General features: G+C 43.5%; 1 protein-coding gene across 2 annotated transcripts; it reads left to right on the top strand.

Annotated features, from left to right (window-relative positions):
* Positions 1-4064: 4064 nt before the first annotated feature.
* CSRP2 (cysteine and glycine rich protein 2) lies at positions 4065-22380 on the top strand. 2 transcript variants are annotated; one of them, XM_007123730.3, is made up of 6 exons: positions 4065-4160; positions 14123-14235; positions 16953-17121; positions 20620-20749; positions 21390-21483; positions 22070-22380. In XM_007123730.3, the coding sequence occupies exons 2-6, from the start codon at positions 14124-14126 to the stop codon at positions 22144-22146; spliced, it is 582 nt and encodes a 193-aa protein (XP_007123792.1). In that variant the 5' UTR covers positions 4065-4160; position 14123; the 3' UTR covers positions 22147-22380. The 2 variants fall into 2 exon arrangements, with proteins under 2 accessions (XP_007123792.1, XP_007123793.1); XM_007123731.4 differs by having other exon boundaries at positions 4065-4172.
* The last annotated feature ends 2068 nt before the right edge of the window (positions 22381-24448 follow it).

Genomic DNA, 24448 nt, shown 5'->3' with positions numbered 1-24448 from the left:
GAGCCTGTGCTCCACAACGGGAGAGGCCACGACAGTGAGAGGCCCGCGTACCGCAAAAAAAAAAAAAAAAAAAAAAAAATGACTGTAGCAACTCTAGGCCTCATGTACACACACAGCACCTTCCAGACAGGAGAACACAGCTCCGGCTCAACATCCCAGCAGAGTTCAGAGACTCCCTCTGATTGGATGGGATTAGGTCACATGACTCCCCCATCCAAACCAGGGATTGGAAGGCCTAGATTGGCTCCAGGGCTCCACCCCAAATCAGGGCTGTAGAGGCATTTCCCTAAAGGCATGTGGCCCCCCCCCAAAACCTGGGCCTCTCAAGAACCTACTACAAAATTCAGGGAAGTTTTTCTCAGCTTTTAAAAATATGGGGTAGATAGCATTTTTGTAATCTGAAAGGAAAGGAAGCAGTAGAGACAGAGAAATTGAAGAGCAAAGGAATATAACAAAGAATGCCAAAATGAATCAAAAGCACAGGCAGAGTGAATATTCTTGGTAAGGGTTGGAGAACCACCTGTTCCCCTGAGGTCAGGGACAGCAAGTGTAAACATGGGAGAAAATATGGGCCATTCGAGGCAAAGAGGAGGAAGGCTGAGGACAATGTTGGCTGGTGGCTGGGAATTCGAATGAAAGAGAAGGTGATGTCATCAACTGCAAAGAAGAAAAGTGGATTAGGGCATTTAAGGGGTTAAGATGGATGAAATTCGGAGGTTAAAGTTAATGGTATTTTTCATACTAGTAGAGCTAGAAAAACTCTGCTGTAATAAGAAAGCGTAAGCAGAGCTAGAAAAGCAAGAAAGCTTTGGTAGAAAAGAAAACCTAAACAACACTGTAAGAGAAGATAAAGCACTGAAGAGAAATAGTACTCATTAAAGAAAAGGTTAATAATGAAATAATGCAGGTTATAAGAAAGTGGGAGTTTGAAGCAGGTTAAAAAAAAGCAACTATGGCAAGTATAAAAAATGATACTTTAATCTACCTTTCAGACTTTAAGCATATATAACTTATTATATTCTCTGCCAGAAAATGCCTCACAGAGTATTAGGGTTGAGTATGAGTAATTTTTAATTCCCACCACTGCTGCTAAATCTTTGCTAAGAAATAAGGTGGGAACAGCTGCTTCTTTATTATTAAGCATGTACATAAGCAAAATGAGAGAATTTATTTTTTCCTTTATTTAATGTATACTAAAAGATTCCTCTCCACCTAGCTGGCTTCTGGGAAGGAATCCTTGCCCTAAAATAAAAAAAAAAAAGAAGCCCTGTGTTTATATTCACACTCATCTGGTTCAGAGTTTTGTTAAGAAAAAGTAGCATGAAATAAAAAGAATAAAAATATTTGAAAAATCTGACTTTGGAGCACAAGGTCACGAAGAAAGGCAACCTTGGTTCAGCTTGCCTTAGGACAGCAACGTTGACAAAGGACTTTGATTCAAAATTGGTTAATGGGTTCCAGAGACTGAAGGAGCTGTTACAAGTATAATGTGCATTTCTTGGGAAAAAGAAACATCCTGCTGGACACATTTAACCTTCAATTTTGCCTCTTATAATAAGGTTGAAGGAGTCAAACAGACTAGGACCATATGGAATTAAGAAAGGCTTATTCTTCTCCAGGAGCGCACATTTCTCCCACTAGCTCTTCCCCAGGCATGCAATTTACTTTCTACTGGCAGGCTCTTAACTGTTTTGGAAAACACGTAATACTTTGTTACTACCAAACCCTTCAGTAGTCAGCATAAGATGAATGCTCAGCAAAGTCCAGTTTCTACTTCTTTCTCAACTCAGAAGAGGACATCAAGATATCCTTGCTTAACATAACAATCATCATTTATGGAGTATTCACCAGGTGCCACGTGCTATACTTGGCATTTTACATACATTGTCTGATTTAATCCTCCCAACAATGCTACAAGGTGTGTACTGTCATCATTTTACCGATAAAGAAACAGATACAAAGAAGTCAAGCATTAGGTCAAGCTCACAGAGCTAGTAGGCATCAGAGCTGTATGCTGAAACCACATCTGTTTGTTTCCAAAGCTCACACTCTTTCTTTTGCACCACTGTCTAAATAAACTGAAAGGATTTCCTAACATTTATAATGAAAAGAGTCAACAGTTTAAAGAAATGTTTAAAGAGAAATAAAATATTTTTAAACTGTGGGTAATTAAACACAAATATAGATTTATTCAAAATCAAATGTTGCACATTATCCCCAGACTCACTGTGAAATACACTCAGACAAAGACATAGAGGGACAGATAGCAGAAATACTTTCAGGTCAGGAGCAACCCCAACGTCAAATGCTAGGAGGCGGCTGTGGAATCTAGGGACAACATGAGCATGTCAGAAAGCAAACAGGTCAGGTCATGGAAGCATCAAAAAGAACCCAAGGGTAGGAGAGAAAGGACAACAGTGTGCTGAAAACCAGTGCGGCATCAAAATTCACCGATAGTTTCATTCAGTAGAAACACGACATAAACCAATGCAAGTACTGTAAGCAGCAGAGATAAAGGGAATGTCGAATCAGAAGGACAGAATTTTCATGTTGGCTCTTACATTAGCTGATGTCATGAAAACATGGACTGCCCATATTTAGCAAAGCTCACAGTAGGCAGGAATACTTCCAGACTCCCACCACAATATCAGGAGATGTCAATCACCACTATGTGTTTTTGTACAGTACTGGGTGGACAGAGAATAAGGCTGCTCTTATAATGGGTTTAACCTGGATTGGCCCCAGCATATAAAATAAAACAATAATAATATTATAAGCCACTTCTGCACTTTATCATGCAGATATATACCAGGGCAGTGGTTCTCAACCAATGCACTCTGCCCCCTCCCCAAGAGGGCATTTGGCACTGTTGGAGACTTTTTGACTGTTACAGTGTGGAGGCAGGGGTGCTATTGGCATCTAGTGGCTGTAGGCATCCTACAACACCCAGGACGGCCCCCATAGGTAAGAATTACCCAGCCCGAAATGTCTACAGTGTGGAGTTTGAGAAGCTCTGCACTAGAGGAGGCTATTGCATTTGTGGCCTGAGGGAAAACCTTGGTCACTGTCTTTCTTGAGTGCTCCACTTTCCCAAACATCAACTCTCAGGGATCCTCACTTCTGGCACAGAGGTCATCAGTCAGCCTAGAATGTGAACAAGATAAAGATGGCATTGTTTGTTTTTCTTTTCATCTAAAACAATAAATCAGCCTGTAGTTCAGGTATTAGGTCCCCTCGGTTGTCACTGCTATCCCTGGGCTTTTCTGATACCGACAAATGTAATCCCAAGGCCCTTTGGGGCCCGGGTTTCTGGGTGGGTTTCTCCGCACCCCGTGCACTCCTTCGGCAGCGTGTGCAGCCGTGCCCCCCGATGGTGGGAGAGGCAAAACACTTGAGTAATGAGGCTTTTTTGGTAACGTCATTTATTTAGTCTAGATGAGAAATTTTGCTCTTTAAGAACAGGAAGGTTGCGGATTCCCAGAAGCTGGAAATCGGGCCAGCAGATACTTGTCCACTGGGGAAGTTAATCACGTTGAGTTTACTTATAGGGGTAAGGCAAGGGACGGGGTGGTGGAAACTCCCGATCTGGCCGGTTTTCTACTGCTGGAAACTCCTCGACCTTGGACTGTTCCCTCCTAAAGGAGAATTGGCAACCGCGGTCGGAAGGGCACGTCGCAGGGCGGCGAGGGCTATTTCCCGACGGGACAGTCCCTCCGTCCGGCCTCTCTGCAGGGTGAGGAAGCCTCCTTTCCCGGCTCCGGTTAACCACTTCTAGAAACTGCGGGCTCCCGTTGCGAGCGAGAGGAGTAAAGTCGGCGGGAGCGGTCCCGGTACGTGGGAAGATGCTGGCCGCGCGGGAAGCAGCAGGAAGAGGCGGGATTCTGCCTTTGTCTCTCTGTCTTTACCCTGGAGCCCGGCCGCGACCAGCTTCCCCCTCCCGCCCTCCGAGCCGGTCCGGGAATCGGCCAGGCGCTGCGCTGCGCCGCGAGGCGGGGCGGGGCGCGGAGGAGTGGGGGCGGGGCACCCACAGGCCACGCCCACAGGGGGGCTTGAAAAGGTACCGGCGCTCCCTGCGTCCCGGCTCCCGGACTCCCGCCGCGCTCTCTCCGACCGCTTCTCGCTATTTCCGCCCTTGGTGCGTGGTCCTGCTTGCGACTCGAGTGAGTAGGAAGGTGCGGACGTCTCCGCCGACCCCGGGGGGGGGGGTTCCCTCAGCCTCCTGGGATGCGGAGGCCGCCCTGCCGGCGCCCCCTCTCATCTCCGATGTCCCCATCGCGGTCCCCATTTGGTCCCCCTAGCCATCCTCCTCACCCCTGCGCCCCGATCTCCACACACCTGCCCCGTTCCCCGTGGCCGCCTCAACCCTTCTCTCGGATCCCGGGTCCGCTGCGCAGAGAAATAATCGTGCGCGACCTCCATCCCGGTTTCTCTGGGAGAGAGAGGTGGGATCGAGAGTTTCGCGGGGCTGCTAATCCGCCTTTTAGTAGCCTAGGGCCCCCTCCTCCAGTGGCGCGTTCTCTCTTCTCAAAGGGGAGGGCGGGATCCGAGTCTCGGGGTCTCCTGTGCCCCGAGTGTGCTGCACGCCGAGGGCGACCTTCCCAGAGGTTGGTTCGGAGCCCTTGGGGGTGCGGAGGGGGCTCCCCCAGGCTGTCGAGCCCGGAATCCTTCCCCTGCTGAGGTACAGAACTCCTGGTATCCCCATTGTTTGGTGGTCTCTGCCCACCGAGCGCTGAACCTTAAATGTTGAAGGCACAGCAGTGAAACGTCATATTGATCACTCCTAGCTTTTTCTGGAACTTTCTACCATTCAGGTACAAACCGGGAAAGCAAGAATGCTTGGTTGTAAATTCTGCAACAGGTCCTGCAAATCACGTCCTCGGTTCCAAAGCTCCACGTAGGCAGTCCCCGTGGGGGGGGAGGGCAGGGTGGGTTTTCTGAGTCGGGAGACACCCACGTCTGCCCTGCCCCCCCCCCAGCCAGGACGTTTGTAGAACGATATTTGTTTAAATGGTTACCCCAAATGTTCAACCTGTTTTATTCGCAGTCTGCAGACCAGGCTTTTTCCTTTTCCTTTTCATTTTATAAATACTTTTTATTTTGGGTAGTTTTTTAAACTCGGCAGTAAAAATGGTCTCTTTAGTTCTTTTCTAGTTAACCTGTTTTAAAACTCTACTTATAAAAAATGCCAAGAATTCAAATAGGACAGCCACAAAGTTGGCTATAATTTGACTCAAATTTTCAGGAAAGAGATGGGCAATGGATTCCTAAAGGGTGAGTTGCACATACGTTAAAAACTGCATACCAAACGAGAACAAATTTTATTAAGTCCTTTGTGGTCTCCCTCCACACTTGTCTCCTTGGTCATTGCCCTCTGAAGTTGACTGCCACTTATACTTTACCAATATTTCTCAAGGTTCTTTTTACCCTGGATTCATTTCCTTCGCTGTTTCAGAGTGAAGTTAGGTAGACACGGGGGTCTGTATCCCATGAGTCTTTGAAATTCACAGTGCTTGGCTTGGGTGTCTTAAACACACCGTTGAACCAGAGCCAATGCTGGTTAATTGAATGAATGAATGAAGGAATGAGTAAGATTGCAATTGTAGAGAACAAAGATTTAATTGGACTCAAGCAATAGAAATATTAGCAGATTTGATCTACAGTTTCTATCATGAGTTTTTTAATGGATTCCTCCAAATGTATTCACAAATATTGATTGATACTGGTATATGCCAAATACTGGGCTGAAAGCAGTACTCACTGGAGGTCTGTCCTGATGAAACTGCCAACTCACTTGGATTTTGAGGAAACTGTATTTTATACTAAAATAGCAAGAATGTTGGCATAGATTAGAGGGGGCAGTAATAAATGAGCTTTAGAAGCCTGGGTCCAGCCTTGACGCCGCCACTAAATGTGGACATCTGGGCCTCTAATTTTTCTTCTCTGTCAGAAATCAGGTAAATCAGATGAGCGGGGGAGAGCAAGCCCACAGCGGGAGAGGAGGCATAGCATGGTGAGAAGGACAGGACTGACCAGTTGGGCCCAAATTCACATCCCAGCTTCAGCAGCCACTGGTCTAATGACCTTAGGCAAGTTATTTTACTCTCTGGTCTCAGTTACTTCATCTTGTAAAATGGGTTTGTAATAGCACATACCTTGCAGGGGTTCTCGGAAGGCATGCTGTTCCTTGTATAAAACCCAGCCCAGTTTGGGAGAGGTTCCTTGTAATTAGACTCCGTTCTGCACTTCGTTGAATATAGGGGGAAACGGCTATCAGTGAAAGCCTCTTCCAGAAGATTGCTGACTCTGAACAGTATCGCCTAGGCCTTGCCTGGAGGCCAGCTTTCTTCTCTCTGCAGATATCCACAGGTTTCCTCAACTGTATCATTTCCTGGGCTGGTATTTGCATGGCATCCTTTGTGTTCTATTGGGTGGGGTTCCCTACACTTGGGGTCTTGATTACCTAGGATGGTAATACCTAACTTTTTTGTGTCATGGAACTTTTTGGCAGTCTGGTGAAGCCTCTGGACCCCTTCTCAAACTGTTTTTAGGTGCATAAAATAAAGTACACGGTACCAAGTTCAGCGATCCCCAGAATTTCAAGGAATCTGTGGACCCCAGGTTAAGAACCCTGACTGACTTAGGGGAGTTTTCTCAAACGGAATTGTGGAGGAGCCGGGCACAAATTCTGATTATAAAAATTGTACATTTTAGTGTAAGTCTTAGAGGAAGAAGCAAAAGAAGTATATTGTGAATCATTTGCAAAAGATATCAGGTTCCTTGCTTTACTGTTTGTACCAACAGTACTACTAATTGTCCTTGACTAATAAGAGGACACATAGCATTTAATACATTAAGCCCATATGACTTCCCAGTTAGGTTTCATGGTGGCTTCTCCTCCAGAAGAGGAAAGCAAAGACAGAATCAAATCTGCATACCTCCCACAGCAGGACAGAAAATACCCAATTTAAAAGAACTTGTGCTAGAGCCGTATCAGTCACTACTATATTTGTGTTGCTAGCAGTGTTTTAGTTTTAGTGAAACATCAGTCAAATAAACTCAGTATAGTCTATTTGAATTTCACTGGTATTTTTAAGTTGAATTGGTAATTGTGTTTTGGTTTTACAGTTATGAGCCACTTAATAATCTATACCTCAGCTTTCCCACCCATGCAGTGAGGATAATGATAATGCCTACCTCAGTTATGAGGATTAAGTTAATATAAGTAGACTACTTAACATAGGTATAGTAAGCTTTACGTTAAGTATTTCTAATTACTGTTATTTATCATGTGGCAGGCATTATTCGAAGTGCTTTACATGTATTGTTCAATCTCAAAACTGCCTTATGATATAAATAAGCAGTATCTCCGTTTTTAAAATGAGAAAACGAGCAGATCAGATAACCAGCCTAAGATCTTTTGGCAAATAAACAGTAGTCTTGGCATATAAATCTCAGTCTGACTCCATGTAAAAATCACACAAACATTAAATTGTTTGCATAATTGAATAGCTCGTAGTTTGCACAGATTGTGGCTAACTGGGGCTGGCAGGTGGAGGTCAGAGTGCCCGGGCTGAGAGCGCAGTTGTGTTCTAATGTGTGATTTGACAGCTGGTCTCCAAATCTGTGTCAAGCTGTCCTCTGAGTTGAAGACATGAGTGGCATCAGAAAATAGAATTAGTAATGAATGGTGAGGGTGAGGTACACAGAGGACAGCTTATTAGATAGAAGGGAGGCTTCCCTCAGTAGGAGGATGGACTTTGGTTGGCAGAGAGGAGTGGTAGAGAGTACGTTTTGGTTGAAAGTAGCAGTTTGGGTATGAGGTTAGCACACAGAGGACACTTGCTAACTGCTAGGTGGATGGATAAAGACTGGCCAGAGAGGGAGGTGTTCCTGCGTGTAAGTTGATAGCTCAAGGACTGATCACGCTCAGGTGGTATGAATGTTCTCGACCCTTAAATCAGATATGGGAGTTTGGGGGACAGCTTGTGGTTCTGGAGTCAGACATGAGTGGTTGAGCCTAGATTTGCATCTTTGGAGATCAGTGACCTGAGCAAGTCACTTAACCGCTGAACGTTTGGTAACCATAATCAGGCCCGCTAGTGCTCCTGAAGGAAAAGGAAGCCAATATTTGTGGAGCACAGGCTTCTGCCACGTACTTTACGAATGTTATCTCGTTAAATCCTTACAACTCTCCTGTGGCAGAATGCTCATCCATTTCCAAGTTACAGCTGAAGACGTGGAGGCTCAGATGTTAAGGAACTTGGCCAAGATCACAGAGCTGGTAACTGACTTCAAGCTTACATCTGTCTCACTCTGAGTTCCACACTCTTTCTCTTATCCCTGGAATGTCTTAGAGGTGGCACGTGCCCTGCAGTTTCTATGGCAGACATTATTAACCACAATGATCTTTAATGCGGAACCTTGACTGGTCTCCAGAATCTTTTCCAACATAGTTCCAGGAACCCACTATCAATCAATCAACAAGATGAAACTGTTTTGGCATCCCTCTATCAATAGACCATACAGACTTCCCAAAGCCCCTTCTACACGCTTCTGTGCTTTGGGTTATTTTGCTGTTATTTGTTTACATACTTCTACCACCAAAGTAGAACTCCCTGAGAAACAGGCACCCTTCCTTTACCCTTTTATCCTCAGCTCCCAACCCAGGATATGGCTTGTAAGATGTTGAATTAATAGATTTATAGGAGAGTTTCATACACAGTACAGCATTACAGTGCTTATTAGCTGCCCCCACCCTGGAAGAATTACTTGAGATTCAGAAATGAAGTCGGGAGTTAGCTGGATGAGGGTGGGAGGGCGGGAGGTAAGTCAGTTTTCCTGATGTAGAGGGATTAGGCACATAATGAAGGAATGGATGGACTATGAGATGGGTAGGAGAAGATGAGTATTGATAACAAAGGCTGAACATTGCTAAACACTGATGATAAAGGCGGCCAATAATTGAATGCCAACTGTAAGCATTTTCTCATCTCATTTTCTTAACAACTCTGAAAGAAAGGTTCTGCTACCCTTATTTTGCATATGAGGGAGATGAGACTGTGTGGACTCCAAAATCCATCTTCTTAGTTCATCCTGAGGCCGAGCTCTCTTGAAGACCAGCTTGAGGATTTAGCTTTGGTAGAAGGAGCCAGACGGAACTTGGAGCCCATCACTAAGACACAGAGAGTCCTATCCTTGGCTCAGTGCTATTCACTCAGATAAGGGAAGTAGACTGAGCAGGTAGTTTGGGTTGTAGAAGAAAACCTTTCTAGAATGGGCATTGAGTGCAGCTTAATTTCCAATTAATTACAGCTCTCAAACTCTGGCCTCTTTAAAAATCATTATAATTGGGGACAGTTACATATTCTTTAACAAGTGACCCTCTCTGGATGTGGCTCAAGATGAAACTGGTTTATAGTAGATTCTCCTTTTGGGAAGTTATAGCATAATAACAAAGGGTAGTCATAAGATGTCAAATCTTCTGGAAGCACTTAGAATCTGGGTTTATAGATGGATTCACTCGGCATCAGACCAGTTAATTTAAATTACAAGTGGTGGCACATAGGCTCGAAATTCATGGGTTTGAGTCATTCAGATTCTAAAATAAGGTAGTCAGTGCAGCACAGGTGGGGAGAATGATCCCTGTGGTCACTGGTTATCCAGAGAATGAGCTAACTTTACCGCAAGGTGACTCAGATTTAGACTATAGTCATTTTCTTCTTGGGCTAAGTCTTACTGATTCTGGGTGGTGTCTCAGACTGGGGAGAAGCAGCAAAGAGAAACTGCACATAGGTGTTTGGATGTAAACCAAGCTTTTTAATCCAACACAGTGGATAAACCCTAGTGCTGGAGCTCTTTCAGGCAATGAGAAACAAAGAACAAGAAAAAAAAACTGAACTGGCCCATGTTTGGCCTCTTTTGTGAGGTGTGTGTAACGTGGGGTTTTATTTCTTCTCTTACCATTTTGTAAATTAATGCATAGGATCGGGCAAAGGCATGCAGCCCAGATTGCTCAGTGCAAATCCAGTTTGCGGTGATTAATGTCAGCTGTTGTGGAGTAGTGCAGCCAAGGGCTTGTAGGAAAAATGAAGCTTTGGGTTTTTGTGTGTATTTTTTTTTTAATATATGCATAGCAATGCCAGGAGTGACAGAAATGGAAGATGGTCCCATCTCCCTCTGCCAAATGCAGCAAACACGCATAGGGGTTCACCCTAAAAGTGTAAATTTGAACTTCATTTCTTAGTCCCCGCAAGTGCAACTGTTGTTTTACTTGCAGTGCATTGTAATGTTCCAGAGAAAGGTTTATGAGTGACTAATCAGATAACTTTTTCCCTTACTGTTTGTTGCTCTGAGCTGTGTTCTATAGGTGCTAGTCAGTGGGTTTCCTATAGGAGTACTGATAGCAGGATGGACAGCATGAGATGCCCCTCCCATCCTCAAGCCACCAGTTATTGGATGTCTACCAAGGCATTTATTTACTGTGTTTTATCTTCACAATATCTCTGTGAGGTAGAGAGAGCTACCTTTCCCCGCTTTTTTGCAGATAAGAAAATTAAGCCCAACATTGCACAACTATTATAATAGTGAAGTTAACCCAGGCCTGTCTAAATCAGTCTTCCTCCATCTCTCCTTTCCTTCCTTCCTTCCCTCCTTCTTTCCTTCCATTACGAAATATTTCAGACATATAAAATAGAGAATAACATAAGGAATACCCAACTACCCACTATCCTGCTTAAAAAATAAAACGTAAATCCAGCTGAAGCTTTCTGAGGATGCTCTATTACACCATTAGCCTGGCCCACAGAGAGGGTTATTCAGAAATCCTTAGGAAAGCCTTTAAACTGAGTGGAACTTTTTAAAAGTTAATGACTTGGAAATTTTACTGAGAATCCAAGAATGTGACAGAGAAGTAGGGCAGTGCTACCTTTGTCTTTATAAGCATAAGATCAAATTGGGAAGAGTAAAAACAAGTTGAAAAAGGAAGGATTCCTTAAAACAATAGAAATGAAATATTTTGACATATGCCAAGCACCCTGGTTGATGGTGTGGGAGAAGATAGAGCTGTGGTCCCCACCCTCAAAGGAAGGAAGCTCTTAAAATGGTAAGCTGAGAAGGTATTGGATAGGTGTTTCCCGAAAAGATGACACATTCACATTTGGCTGGCGTGGCAAGTACAGTAGGAATCAGACTTGACTTACAAGGGGTGAATTCAACCCTGAATTACACAAGGAAAGGGAAGATATTCTTCCTTTTTAAAAAGTCCAAGTTGCTCTGTCATAGAGAGAGAGTAACACAGAGTGATGAGTTAGTTTTTATGTATTTTTAAATGTTATTTAGAGACAACCGAGGATAGTGTTTGTCTTGAGAGAAAGTCTGGCTCCTTTTTGGTGATTGCTCCAAAGTAATTATGATACGGGTTGGTGGTACGATGACACTTTCTAACATGATGAGAAATGCCTTGATGATAAAAGTATTTTAAAAGCCAGCTGGGCTGTTGATGGTTGGGATCTGATTTTAAGTCACTGTGACGTCATTACCTGCAAGTCTGGGTTTGGTGTTTGGTTTCCTCAGAAACCATGGGATACTTCCAGCAGATGTCTGTTGTATCTGTGAGCATTCCAGAACGCGGGTAGCTTTGGAGCCATGGGGCAAAGTCAATATCATTAACTGCCCTCCAAACTCAAGCCAGTGCAGGTGCTGGAGCCAAGTTTTGTGTCAGGTTCTATAGCCAGGCTCAGGTTTCATTGTGGATTTAAACAACGGAGCACCAGACTCCAGGGACAGGAATAAAGAGATTTATGCAACTACCAAAGACAAGCTTGCAAATATATTCCATTGTTGCTGGATATCGATCCTATATGGATGCCTTCACAGGAGCCTGGTAACATTTGTGGACCCTAGAAATGACTCTGTTCCTGTCTGAACAAGGGAAAGAGGCTTTTTGCAAGTTGAGGCCAACAATGTAGGGATAACTAGGCGTATCAGTCAGGTCTTTTTGTGTGTCCGTGTGTGTTGTTCTTGTTTGTTTCTAGGACCAGGGGCTCTATCTCCCAAAGGCTTAAAAAGGGGAATTTATTGGCTCATATAATTGAAGAGCACAGGATACAACAAGGTGCGGCTAAAGACTATCTAAACTAGTCTCTCTGTTTTCCTCTGTGCTGGCTTCCTTCTTAGGTTCTTTTCTTCCAGACAGCTGCTAACAACTCCACTCCTGCACTGGCACAGGTCTAAACCCAAGGCCGGGTTTAACTTCCATTGAACTGGCTTGGGGTCCTGTGCCCATTCCTAAACCAGTTGCCACGGCAGGAGGGGGAATGCACTCATCTGACTGCAGTGATGCCTCACATGTCCAGCCCTGGAATCGAGGGTAGAGGCACACCCTCTAAACCAGTGCTTCTCAAACTATCTGTGGTAAAGGACCATTCTTTTTATTTTAATTTCCAAATACACACTGATTATCTGACTGTCCTCTGTCCAACAAGATGAGTCCACTGATCAAGCTCTTGATTGTTGTGGCATAAAATTGTAGAAAACTTTCTAAACGCTTATCTGAATGTTGTCTCGAATTGGTAGCCAGCACAGTGGACTGTCACCAGGAGACCACATTTTAGTAAGTACTTCTCTAAACCACGTGCGCCAAGAAAGAGATGGCTGCTGCCCTCGAGAAAATCTGGGGAAAGTATTACCAGAAGAGGGGCCAGAGAAGGCTGTGCCCCAGAAGGGTGCCCAACACAGTGGTTAATTCTGTAAATCTTTCTTGTGTAAAGACCTCATCTCAGTGTTTAGGGAGTCATTGTGTTCTGGATTGTCGAAATGGTGTAGGATGGGCAAGTGGGATAGGAATTTTCTCCACCCTCCTTTTTATCTTAAGGACTGAAGATTCTTCAGCCTTTTGCTTGCAGCTGTCCTTGTCCCTTTTTTCTAGCCAGACTTGAGTTAGTAAGGACGTCTCAGCCTTCTTAGCTAGCTGTTTACTAGAGAGGCAGCAGCTCATCCAAGGAGATGCAACAGACAAGGGCTGCAAATGGCACTCAGCAAAGGGAAGTCTGGAAATGATGGTGGGGATGAAAGGAATTCTTCTACTGTGTTTTTAGATACCCACTCAGGGCAGGTCTGACATAACATGCTGTCTCTGCAGGACAACTTTCTGTACTGGCAAAGGCACTTGAGCACACTGGCCATTCAGAACTAGGCGTTTTAAACTGGGTCCAGGTAGACCAGTTCATTGCAAAGGAGATTAGAACACGTTGCCCTACATCACAGCAAGACAGCCAAGGATTTAAACTTCCATTTCTACCCCCAGGCCACATTACTCAGAGGTTATTCTGACATAGTCAACAAACAATTCATTTTGCCAGGAAGGCAACTTGGTAGCCTATTCTGTGTGGACGGACAGGCCCACCAGAGATGGAAAACCAACTGTCGGCTGGACTTCAGGACACTAGGATTAGTGAAGCACAGAAACTTAAATAATAGCCATCTGGATGGGTGTTTGTTGTGGTTACTGCCAGGCTCCAGCCATGCAGTTGTGCTAGTCAGAGAAACAAGTGTTTATGCTATAATCTCTCATAACTTGAGCAGAAAATATACAACTTAATCTTGCCGGGCCGTCCAGCACTTCCCCCCTCCCTAGAAGTGTGTCATAGCTCGTGTATGTTCTATGGTTAAGAATTTGGTGATGTTACAGTGAATGAAACATGTAAAAACCTCCACCCAGGTGTAAGTTCTTCAGCTGAGCTTTAAACCAGTTCATTACGACTGGAGGGTGGGCGTGGGCAGCGTTTGCCTTTCCACTCCCTACACTGCTTTCTCAACTCCCGTGGATGCTGGCGGCAGTTTGTTTTGTTCCTGGCGACCTGCACTGTTGTACTCAATGCAGGTCCTTTGTCCTGCAGGAGAAAAGAACCTGTGCACGACAAGCCCGTTTCCTAGTGAGGGCTGTGATTTGGGAGGTGAGACGAGGTTACCTTGGAGGAACGCAGGTCTTTTAAAGATGTGGTCAGGGCAGGTTATAGAGAAACCAACGCTGTCTGCTGTCCCCTGGGTGTAAAAAGCCCTCCAGGGAGCGTGTAAGACGTCTCGTACAGTAGGGGCCCGTCCTAACGATTCTGTCTTCCTGCAGGATGCCCGTCTGGGGAGGTGGCAACAAGTGCGGGGCCTGTGGGAGGACTGTGTACCACGCAGAGGAGGTGCAGTGCGATGGCCGGAGCTTCCACCGCTGCTGCTTCCTGTGCAGTGAGTCTCCCCTGCGCTCGCGTGAACAGAACTCGTGTGTCAGAAGCTGCAGTTCACCGATTTCAGGAAGAAACTGTGGTTTTGTTAACAAAGATGATTTTAGCAGCCCCAGTGGTTTCTGCCTGTCTGTCCCCATGGACAGAGCAAGTGCTCAGCCTCACAGCAAGGACAGCAGGGGCGACCCAGACCCTTGGCCTCTGGGTCCCCGTAGCGCTTCGCCTCCACTTGGCACCCCCGTACTTTATCTATTGTCACGTGTGTCTCCCCCGCTTCACCGAGACCTCGGGGTTGTTTATAGTCTGGCACCCAGCACAGTTCCTGGCACATCCCAGCGGCTTGGCTCCGATTCCTGAACGAACAGCTCACTACCCATCCGCCCCAGCTTTCTCGTTCTGGTGGGGCTCCTTCTCTTTGAAACCTAACTGGCTGGTTTCTCGCCACACTGTTAGTTGAAATTCACATGTCTAGAAGCTCAAATTCTGTCTTCTCTGGTAGTGAATATTCAGAGTTATTTCTTGTTACTGATGTCCTAAATTTGAGGGAAAGGAATGTAGGATATGAAAATCCCACAGAAGCAGGTGGGGAATTACTGTTGTTTATAGAGAGAGAATTACCGGAGTGGCTGGTACAGACAGGAGGTAGACCACGAACCAGCACGTGGGCGTCTGCTCCAACGATGGTCAGTACCTGATAATGAGAGAAAGGGAACAGAAGAGAAGCCCCCTCTCCCCGGCAGATTCCTTCTCAGGACAACCAAGTCTTCAGTCTTAAAACAGGAGAGTAGCCGCTTCAGGAAGCTCAACATTAATCAGCTTCTGATTCAAATGACAAAACTTTCTTGAACGAAGGATTTGTTACGTGAGGAACCCACCCGTCTGTGCAGCTCTCCGCTATATCTAGAGTACTGTGCAGTGAAAATTACTGTTAGAAACTGCCTATGTTAAAAAGAAATTTGGTTACACTAAGGAATAATCTTCAGAAAGAGTTTCCCTCACAAATTTTAGTTGTCCTCCTTCTAGGCACCAGCATTTAAGGCGTCTGGACCTTTTTATACAGCAACTGCTTTGCAGACGACCAGAAACAGACAACAGAGAGTTGCAGTTACGAAGAATACAAATACAACATGTGAATGTTTGCTATGTACGCCTCCATAATAGCTAGCATTTCTCAGATTTGGCTTAACCATTTCTTCTCCTAGAAGTTAATTTTTTTTAAAGGAATCCATATTTTTCAGCAGCTTTGTAACCAAGAGAGTATGTGAACCAAGAGGAAATGTAAATACTTGAGAAATTATTCTTAGTTTCCTCTAGGTTAAGCCAGGATGTCTACACCGTAATCAAGTCAGGGTTTATTAAATGTCAAGGTCTTTACTGGTCATCTTTATTACTCCTTCCTAATATGTGCCTCTGCTGACTAAAGCCTTTTAAGGAAATAATTCAGAGTAGTTTGCAGACCTTAGGAGAATTTTACTGCAGAGAATACGGATGAGGCCTAGGGGGAAAGGCGTGGTTCTCTAGTCAAAATTTCATATATTTAAACTTGCTCTGGTTAATAAATATGTGTTTAAAACCAGTTTTTCTATTTATTCTGTCTGTTAAGGGTGTTTGTTCTTCAGCAGTGTACGATTTTAGGTTAACTCTGTCTTTAAGCAGATGTATTTCAGTACTTGAACCTCAACAGCAAGGTTCAAAGTAGATGATGTCATTTCTGTTCTACCAGAGAAGACTTCAGTCTAAGATAATAGAAACTTCATCATTTAACTCAACTCTGAAGCAGCCAGCTAGTCACCTTCCCCTGCCCTTCTTTCTGTTCTTCCTCTTTTTGTTTCTCCCTCTGTCTTTTAAATAAGGGGTGGGGGGAATCCCCTTTTCTGCTGCACTAATCTTGGGTTTCCTGCTGCCCGATTATGCTTCCAGTGAGCTCTCTCACAAGTCTTTTTTTCCTCAAGCTTAATTGAAGTCTTAGAAAGTGAAATAATGTCTGGATAAAACATGATGACATTTGGCAGTTTTATGAAGTGGGATACGTGGAAATGTGGTAAGAAATCCATCAAGAAAGAATGTGTTCTCCTTTGGGACTGAAGGGAAAACACATGCAGACTTTAAACCACTTGACGATTTTCAGACATACTTATCACTGCTGGAGAAGCCGGTGGCGAGATGAAAGAAGACTGCTTTTTCCCTTCTAGACTAGTGATGAAGACTAGAATTCTGGCTTTAAAACCGTTTTTATCCCTGGGGGTGCTTCTGGGGGAGGAGGGGCTGCAGAGGCAGCTCGCCCAAGGCGCTCCTACCCTTTTGTTCTTTAATATTTGGATGAAGGGGATGAAAAGATTGAGTGTTGAAGGTTGGGAGCGAGGGTCTTGGGCGCAAAGTGCTGGTTTTGTTCCTTTTGTTCGTGTAATTATAGACATCTTGGAAACTTCTCTCCCTCTTGTCTGGGGGGCAGATCCTACTAAAAAGTTTGAGGCTTCAGGATGTTAAAATTCTAATGTATTTCTGAAATGACCATCATATCCATGGAGGAACGCAAATCGTCCTCACAGGTAGCGAGCCGTCCAGGTGCTCTCCAGTGGCTTTTGGGAACCAGAGAATAAACTAGGAATGTGAGAGAGCCTGTGCCTTTACCTTTTCTAGGCCCTGTGTCAGCGCCACCATTGTTCTAAGGAAAAAGGCAATCTTTGGCATATTTTTAAAGTCTAACTTTTTCCCCCTCAGTGGTTTGCAGGAAAAATTTAGATAGTACAACAGTGGCAATTCACGATGACGAGATCTACTGCAAATCCTGCTATGGAAAGAAGTACGGGCCGAAGGGCTATGGGTACGGCCAGGGCGCGGGCACACTCAACATGGACCGGGGCGAGAGGCTGGGCATCAAGCCCGAGAGGTGAGTCAAGACCATGTGACCTTCAGGAAGGCATGGTGGCAATTCATGTTGCTTGGTGAAGGGGAATCTGGGAGTTTCCAGATTTTTAGCTTGAAAGAATCAAAGACAATGACTCAGATTTTCTAGTATAAACTAATGACTGTTCTTTAAGCTTGAAATAATGGACAGTTTTGGACCTGACAGAGTTCTTATCGATTATTCCAGTGATTTCCAGTCCCGGTTTATAGCATTATGAGGTGTATCGAGGAGTTGTGATGTTCTCAAAAGCAAGTGGTTTAAATTTACTTCCGTTTCACAGCACTTCAAAGACCAGACATCATGAAATCAAATGATGGAGAAATGTAGTATCGGAATCATGAGATGCATTTCTCATGTGCAATTAAGCAGTCAATGAAAATTCCTCAGTCAGTCCTTCCATGTAAGAATGTTTCCTCACCAAGAAATTACTCTTCTCTAGCTTAAATTCTTACTTAAAAATGGAAATTATTTCCTGTATTTGATTCTATGAGAGGTTAGTGTTACTAAATTTTAAAGGTTTTGGTACCAAAGTAAGTAAAGTGCTAAATCTGCTAAACTTCACTTAGTAATTCACGTTGAGACATAATTTCTTCATGTGGAATTTAATTCCTGTTCTTGACTAATTCCCTCATTTGAACTTCACATTTTCCACATCCATTTTATACTGAAGAGGCCAAAATTGTGTAATACTCCAAGAAGATGGCCTTTCCTTGGACAAGGCCATTAATTGTGCCCTTATTGTAGACTGGACACCATGCAATAATATATGGTAACTCATGTAATCCTCACAACCCTATAAGGCAGGGTCTCCTATCTTAATCAAGAACAAAGTGAGACAGTGAGAATTAAGTGACTTGCCTAACGTCACACTGCTAGTTAATTGTAGAGCCTGGAACTTAACCCACTGTAACTCCAAAGCTTATGATCTTAAGCACAGTACATTATGGTATGCCTGAAAGAACGTCTGCTGAACATTTATGTTCATGCTATATTATCTTCACAGTAACTCTGAGTTGAGTTACTTTGTCCCTATCTTACAGATAGGACACTAAGGCTCAGCTCACACAGGTAAGTGGCAGAGACAGGATTTGAACTTTTGTCCTCTGGGCCCGCATACTTGTGCGCTGTCCTGCCTCGAGGCCCACGTCTCTGTTCTCCTGCTTCTTCCACACTCACTTTCTGAGCTGTGGTGCGTTGCTGGGCATCGGCTGTATGAGGGCTGACTCATTCATTGCTGCGTGCCGTCACTTGCAGGACCCCAGCTTACCGCTGACTTTGTTAAAGTTCATTGTTCTGGTTCTGCTCTCCATTTCCAACTTGTTAAAATCTCTTCTTGTTTCCCAAGATTTTATTTCAGACACATAAACCTGTACAGGTTCCCCCCAAACAAAACTCATCCATGAGCCCAAAAGTGAGTCAGCAATTGTGGCCATAGTGTTAAAGTCACAAATACCAGTGACCCCTCTTCTTTATCTACTCTTGCTTCTCCATATTCTCCAAAAATTAGCCAACCTTCTATGCTGGCCTGTCTTGATCTGTGTCCTTGCCTCTTCCCCTTCTTAGCCTGGCCACATGTTACTCATCCTGCAGGACCAGGTGTAGGATTTCCTTTTCCAGAAGCCCCTCTTAATGACTGCACTCTGGGAGCACCTGCAGTCTGGACTGCCCTTATGGCACATGGTCATTGTGAAAGTTATGGGGACCAAACAGCTTCGGGGGGATCTCTTGAAGAGGCAGCACCGAGTGGGCAGAAACATCTTCCTTGAGGCAGACCTGCATTTCTTAGTTCAGGCTCACCAATTTACTAATTCTCTAGCCCTTCAGCAAGTTATTTAAATGTAAGGCCCTATTTTCCTCATCTGTCATACGAGGTAGCAATTAACCATGGCTTCTGAGGTTGCTGGAAGGGAGGTGGGAGATAATCCGTATAAAGTTCTTCTTAATGATTAGCAGATTTGGAAGTTTTTCTTGGAAAACTCCTAACTGCAAGTGTTGGATATCATTGCGAATAGCTTTTAAAGATCACTTTTAAAAGTAAGTACAGGTGTCCCTTGGTATCCATGGGGGATTGGTTCCAGGACCCCCCCCAAGGATACAAAATCTGAGCATGCAAGTTCTATGTAAATAGTTGCTGGCGTGTGGCAAATGCAGGTTTTGCTCTTTGGAACTTTCCAGAATTTTTTTCTCGAATATTTTTGATCCGAGGTCGGGTGAATCTCTGGATGCACAACTTGTGGATAAAGAGGGCTGACTATATATACAGTGGGTTGTGGAGATTTTTTTTAAAATATGCCATTAGGGACAATGGAAAATTCAGTCCTGTGAATTAGTACTGGAAATTGGTTATTTGTTGCTTAGAATAAAATTTCCAGTGGACACATCAAACATGATTCAAGAAATGCTGTATATTAAACAACTGAGGTGGAAGTGTAGAAAACCATTAAATGACTAAAAAATGGATATAGTGGAGATGAAGATATTAAAGATACATGTACAGTTTGAATAAACTGTTTTATGAAAAGGCAGTATTCCTAAATTAACACTTTATTTTAAATATGTATGTAACCTATTTAATAAAATATAACTAGGATGAAATTGTTTTCCTAGTAGGAAAAATTGACACTTAGCTACCCTTTGCTGAGTGCTAACTCTTGTTGTCACATCTTATCTGCTCAACCTACTTGTAAGGCTTTAGGAAAGCCTTTAAATCTTTTCAGAGCCCAGAATGGTGTTCTGCATGGTAAGTACATCTACATACTGAATAGAAAAAAATTACAGAAAGTGAGAGGAAAACAAGGTTTACCTAGTGACCTGTAAATAGTGACAAAAACAGTACACTATACAGAGAAAAAGTAAACAGATCACAGAGTAATAGGCAAACTTTCTAAAATATTTTCCCATGAAAAATGTAATTTATTCATACTTTCCCCTAATATATTGGGGAATTAAGTAATATGTAAAACATACTTAATTTTCCTAGTTACTGCCTAAGTCAGCTGACCTATGTGCAGAACTTAACTGCTTAAGTTACTACTGATTTTTTCTATCTTCTGTGAAGTAAAAAGCTAGCTATGATTCCAGTGGTAATATGAATAATAATAATAATGATACGAATGTGGGGTGAAAATATGTGCTATGGTAGGTTTTCATAAAACACAGCATAATTGTTTAGTGGAGAGGTTAGCACTGGGGATTCAATGGATTCTAATGAGTTTAGACTCAGAGGGACAGACATTTAAGTTTGGAGCCTTGTCTGTCTTTTTGTAACAATAATGAGCCCATAAATAGGTTAAAATAATAACTGGCCAGTCCCTGAGATTTACTTCTTCCTTTTTCTTTCCCCTGTACTGGCCTGTGGAGGGCTCCAGCCAAGGGAGACTATAGCAATTAAGTCCCAGGGTTCCATTGTGTCTGCCTTGTAAGGCTTATAAGGGCCCTTTGGAAAACCTTGCCTAATTCCTTTTCTCCCCTTTCCACAAGTGTTCAACCTCACAGGCCTACGACAAATCCAAATACTTCTAAATTTGCTCAGAAATACGGAGGTGCTGAGAAGTGTTCCAGATGTGGGGATTCTGTGTACGCTGCCGAGAAGATCATTGGAGCTGGAAAGGTAAAGTGCTGTCTTGAGTGAATAGCAGCGTATGACTACTCTCCACTACCTTTCTCCCCCAGGCCCCTCCGCAGCCCACTCAGGCGCTCTGCCTTATAAATAAATGCCTTGAATTAAATTTTTTCTTAATCGAATTTCCATCTGAATCATTAATTTTTTGAAGTGATGCCCTTATTTGACAAATCACATCTGTGTTTAAAAGAACCTTGTTTTCATAGGGGGCGCTCCTGAAGGTGTTAACTGACAAGGGCAGACTTAACAAACCTGGACTCTTCAGGTTCTTCAGTGACTTAGGGCACCTGATGCTAATCTGGTTTGGAGAAGTTGCTTAACCACTTCACCTCTTTGAGCTGCAGTGTTCTCAACCGTAAAGGAGGTGGTCTTCAAAGGAGCACACAGGGCTTGCGGTGAGGTTTCAGACAGCTCTTAGGGAAATGGCCCTTCCGTGGCACAGCTCCCGGTCCATGTCTTCTGTGGATGAAGTCTGAACTCAGCCCTTTTGCAGGCAACCAAGAATGTAGAGGGTCCAGTTTCAGCCTTCTGGTTGGGGCTGACCCCCAGTAGTCAGGAGCCTGTTTGGGGTTGATCTTCCTGAGCCACTGTGCCACAGCATCTAAACTTACTTATTCCTCTCTTCCAGCCCTGGCACAAAAACTGCTTCCGATGTGCCAAGTGTGGGAAGAGTCTTGAGTCAACAACTCTGACTGAGAAAGAAGGTGAAATCTATTGTAAAGGTAAAATTAACTTCAGTTATTGGTGTCCATATGGGTATCTCACACTGGCTGTTAGTGAAGGAAATGTCACTAGCAGGGGGAAAAAAAAAAGGACAAAAAGCACTCTGAAAATGGGAAAAGCTGGGATAGTGCCACTGGGTATTTGAAAATAAAAGATCTAGAGATGCTTACAGATGACAGAAAAACCACAGAACATTTTTGATGATATAGTAAGTTAAGTTCCTGGTCATTTAAAACTCCCCTACAAATAAAAACAAACAATAGTCTTCTTTCAGCTTAATGTTTTAAGCAAAGCATATGAATATATGAAGGTAACAGACAAATATATAACTTGTCTGGCCCGATTTGCATACTTGTAACTCAGCTGGGACCATGAGCTGAACACTAGGGAACCAGAAGACTCGGACTTACCTTTACAGCTTGAACATAGTTACTACATGGCACACTTTACACCTTAAATAAGTTGAACTCTTCTTGGCATAGCCAACAGCTTTTTCAATTTACGGATGTTTGTTGATACATCAGTCTTAACCAATGCTAGCAAAGCTTAATGGACTTGCACTAACTCTTCCCTTTTCTTTTGCAGGATGCTATGCGAAAAACTTTGGGCCCAAGGGATTTGGCTATGGCCAAGGAGCAGGAGCCCTTGTTCATGCTCAGTAGAGGTGCAAACCCAAGACCAAGATCACACACTGAGAAGCTCTACATAATCTAGGCACAGATAATCTAACAAACACTAAACTACTGTGAAATTCTACCAGTACTTAAGTACTGTATGTTGCCCTGTACTTGGATAGGCCAGCTGACTAGTAGGAAGAGAGCACTATATCTTTTCGCTTTATTCATCAGCATTTCAAGAACCATTTCTTTTACGTTTTAAATAAAACTTCAGCTTAATTTAGTGTTCAGTGTCTTTCAATTAACCTTTTGGAGGAGTGCTGTGATGTCGGTTAGTGGTAAATCATCTGGGTTCCCACCTTCATTTTTATTGGTTAAAGAGAGTCCACCCCATTATGCGGTTGACTCATCAGGTTAATGTTTGCATTACAGCTGTTGGAAAAGATGGCTCTCTCTAAGCTGGCAAGTGTGCCTCAAGAGTGAGGGTTGCTAGGCAACAGGCCCCACCATTCCGGCTCTTCAGAGCTGGCAATTAATTCAGCAGTGCAGAACTCCTGCCTGCCTGCCCCACTCTAGCTCAGTGGTTGCTCTCCTCTTGTTGGGAGCAGTTTCCTAAAGCATGGCTCCTGGACAACCTGCACTAGAGTCACCTGGGAGTATTACAAGGCAGATTCCTAGGCCCCACAGAAGCAGAATCTCTAGGGGTGGAGCCATAGAAGCCCTCCTAACAAGCTTCTCAGAAAGGTACGCTGACCCAGGGTAGGCACACTGTTAAAACACTTAAAAATTCTTTTGATTTATCTCGATCTAAAGATCATTATAAACAGCTACCTACAGACAATTATAGAATCTGAGGCTCAGTGTGACTTTTTAAAGACTCCCCACTCACATCTCATAGTACATTACTAATCCTGGAAACTGGTTTGAGGATTTGTGTTTTTCTCACAAATCTCAATTTTGCAAAATTAGCAAAGAATGCTGCATTGTCCTGGAACATTCAGCTGGCTCAGGGAGAAAAGGAATATCAGACTATATAAGGTATATTTTCATTATTTCTCCAGAAACTTTTAGTTCATTACCAGACTCAATCCAACCCTTTATTTTTCAGCGGCAGGGTGTGATATTAGTCTGTAATGTGTATCTGTAAAGTTGAACCAGCCTAATCTGTGAATACATCTTAATCTTATATGACCTCAAAAGAAAAAAAAAAAAAAAGCAGAAACGTGGTGGGAAAAGGTCAGTTGAGGGTGTACCAGGTGAAAGAATTCATGGTTATTTATATCATAGCCTTGAGAATGTCACATATTCCATAAGACAAGTTTCACCGTGGGAGAGGGGAGGGTCTTTTTGGTAAGCAGGCTGGGGAAGTTAACAATAAGATTTACAGAGTAACTTCTGATTCATTCTGTGGTTGTTTTAAACACATGCACAAATTCTTTGACATTCCAGCAAAAGATGGAGTCTAATTCCCCTTTCTCTGAATAAGGGTCAACCTTAGTGAGTCATTTTTAACTAACAGAGTATAATGGACCAGGCTAGGTTAGAAAAGACAGCACAGCTCTTGCCTGCCTCTTTCTCTTGAGATGCTTACTCTTGGAACTCAGCCACCATGTTTTGAGGAAGCCCAGACTACATGGGGAGGCCACATGTAAGTACTAGAGCCATAACCTCAGCTAAGATCTTCCCCATCAGCCAGTATCAACTAACAGACATGTGAGTGAGTAAGCTTTCAGGCTATTCCAGTCCCCAGTTTTTGAACCATCCCAGCTGACACCCAGTGGAGCAAAGTGAGTTATGTTGAGTCCTAAATTGCAAATCTGTGAACAAAAATGCCTTTTTAACCACCAAATTTTTCAGTGCTGTAGATAACCAGAATGTTCTAACTGTTCCCACACAGAGCCAACATTTCCCATCCTATGTTTCCCAAATTGTACTGGAGATGCTAATAGATATCTGATAGGAAAATACTCTACATGAAGTTGCCAGGTACCCGGTAATTTGAAATTTCTGCCTGATAAAGTTTAGACCCCCCCCTTTCAGAATTAAATTTATTCTTAAATTGGGAGCCATGGCAAAACAGCTACTCCAAAACTATAAAATTAGCTTCCAGTGGTTCTAGGAGTGGAAAAGGGAATTTGGCTTTGGGCAGGCTCTGTTCGCGGAGGAATCACTTTCATCATTTGGAGGTAAGTCAATAGAGTAGCCCCAAAGTAATCCAAATGTGATATTAAGGTGCTGCATGGTAAAGAAGTATTTTTGTTTTAAAAATGACCCACTTGGGATATTTTCGGCCCCCTGTGGTGGTTTGGTATATTTAGGGAGTACTGCTGGCAACTCTAGTTCTAAA

Source organism: Physeter macrocephalus, chromosome 6, assembly GCF_002837175.3.
Source record: "Physeter macrocephalus isolate SW-GA chromosome 6, ASM283717v5, whole genome shotgun sequence".
In the NCBI taxonomy this organism is placed as follows: domain Eukaryota; kingdom Metazoa; phylum Chordata; class Mammalia; order Artiodactyla; family Physeteridae; genus Physeter; species Physeter macrocephalus.
Note: the sequence above shows the minus strand (reverse complement) of the source record. Positions and strands in the feature narration are given on the sequence as shown.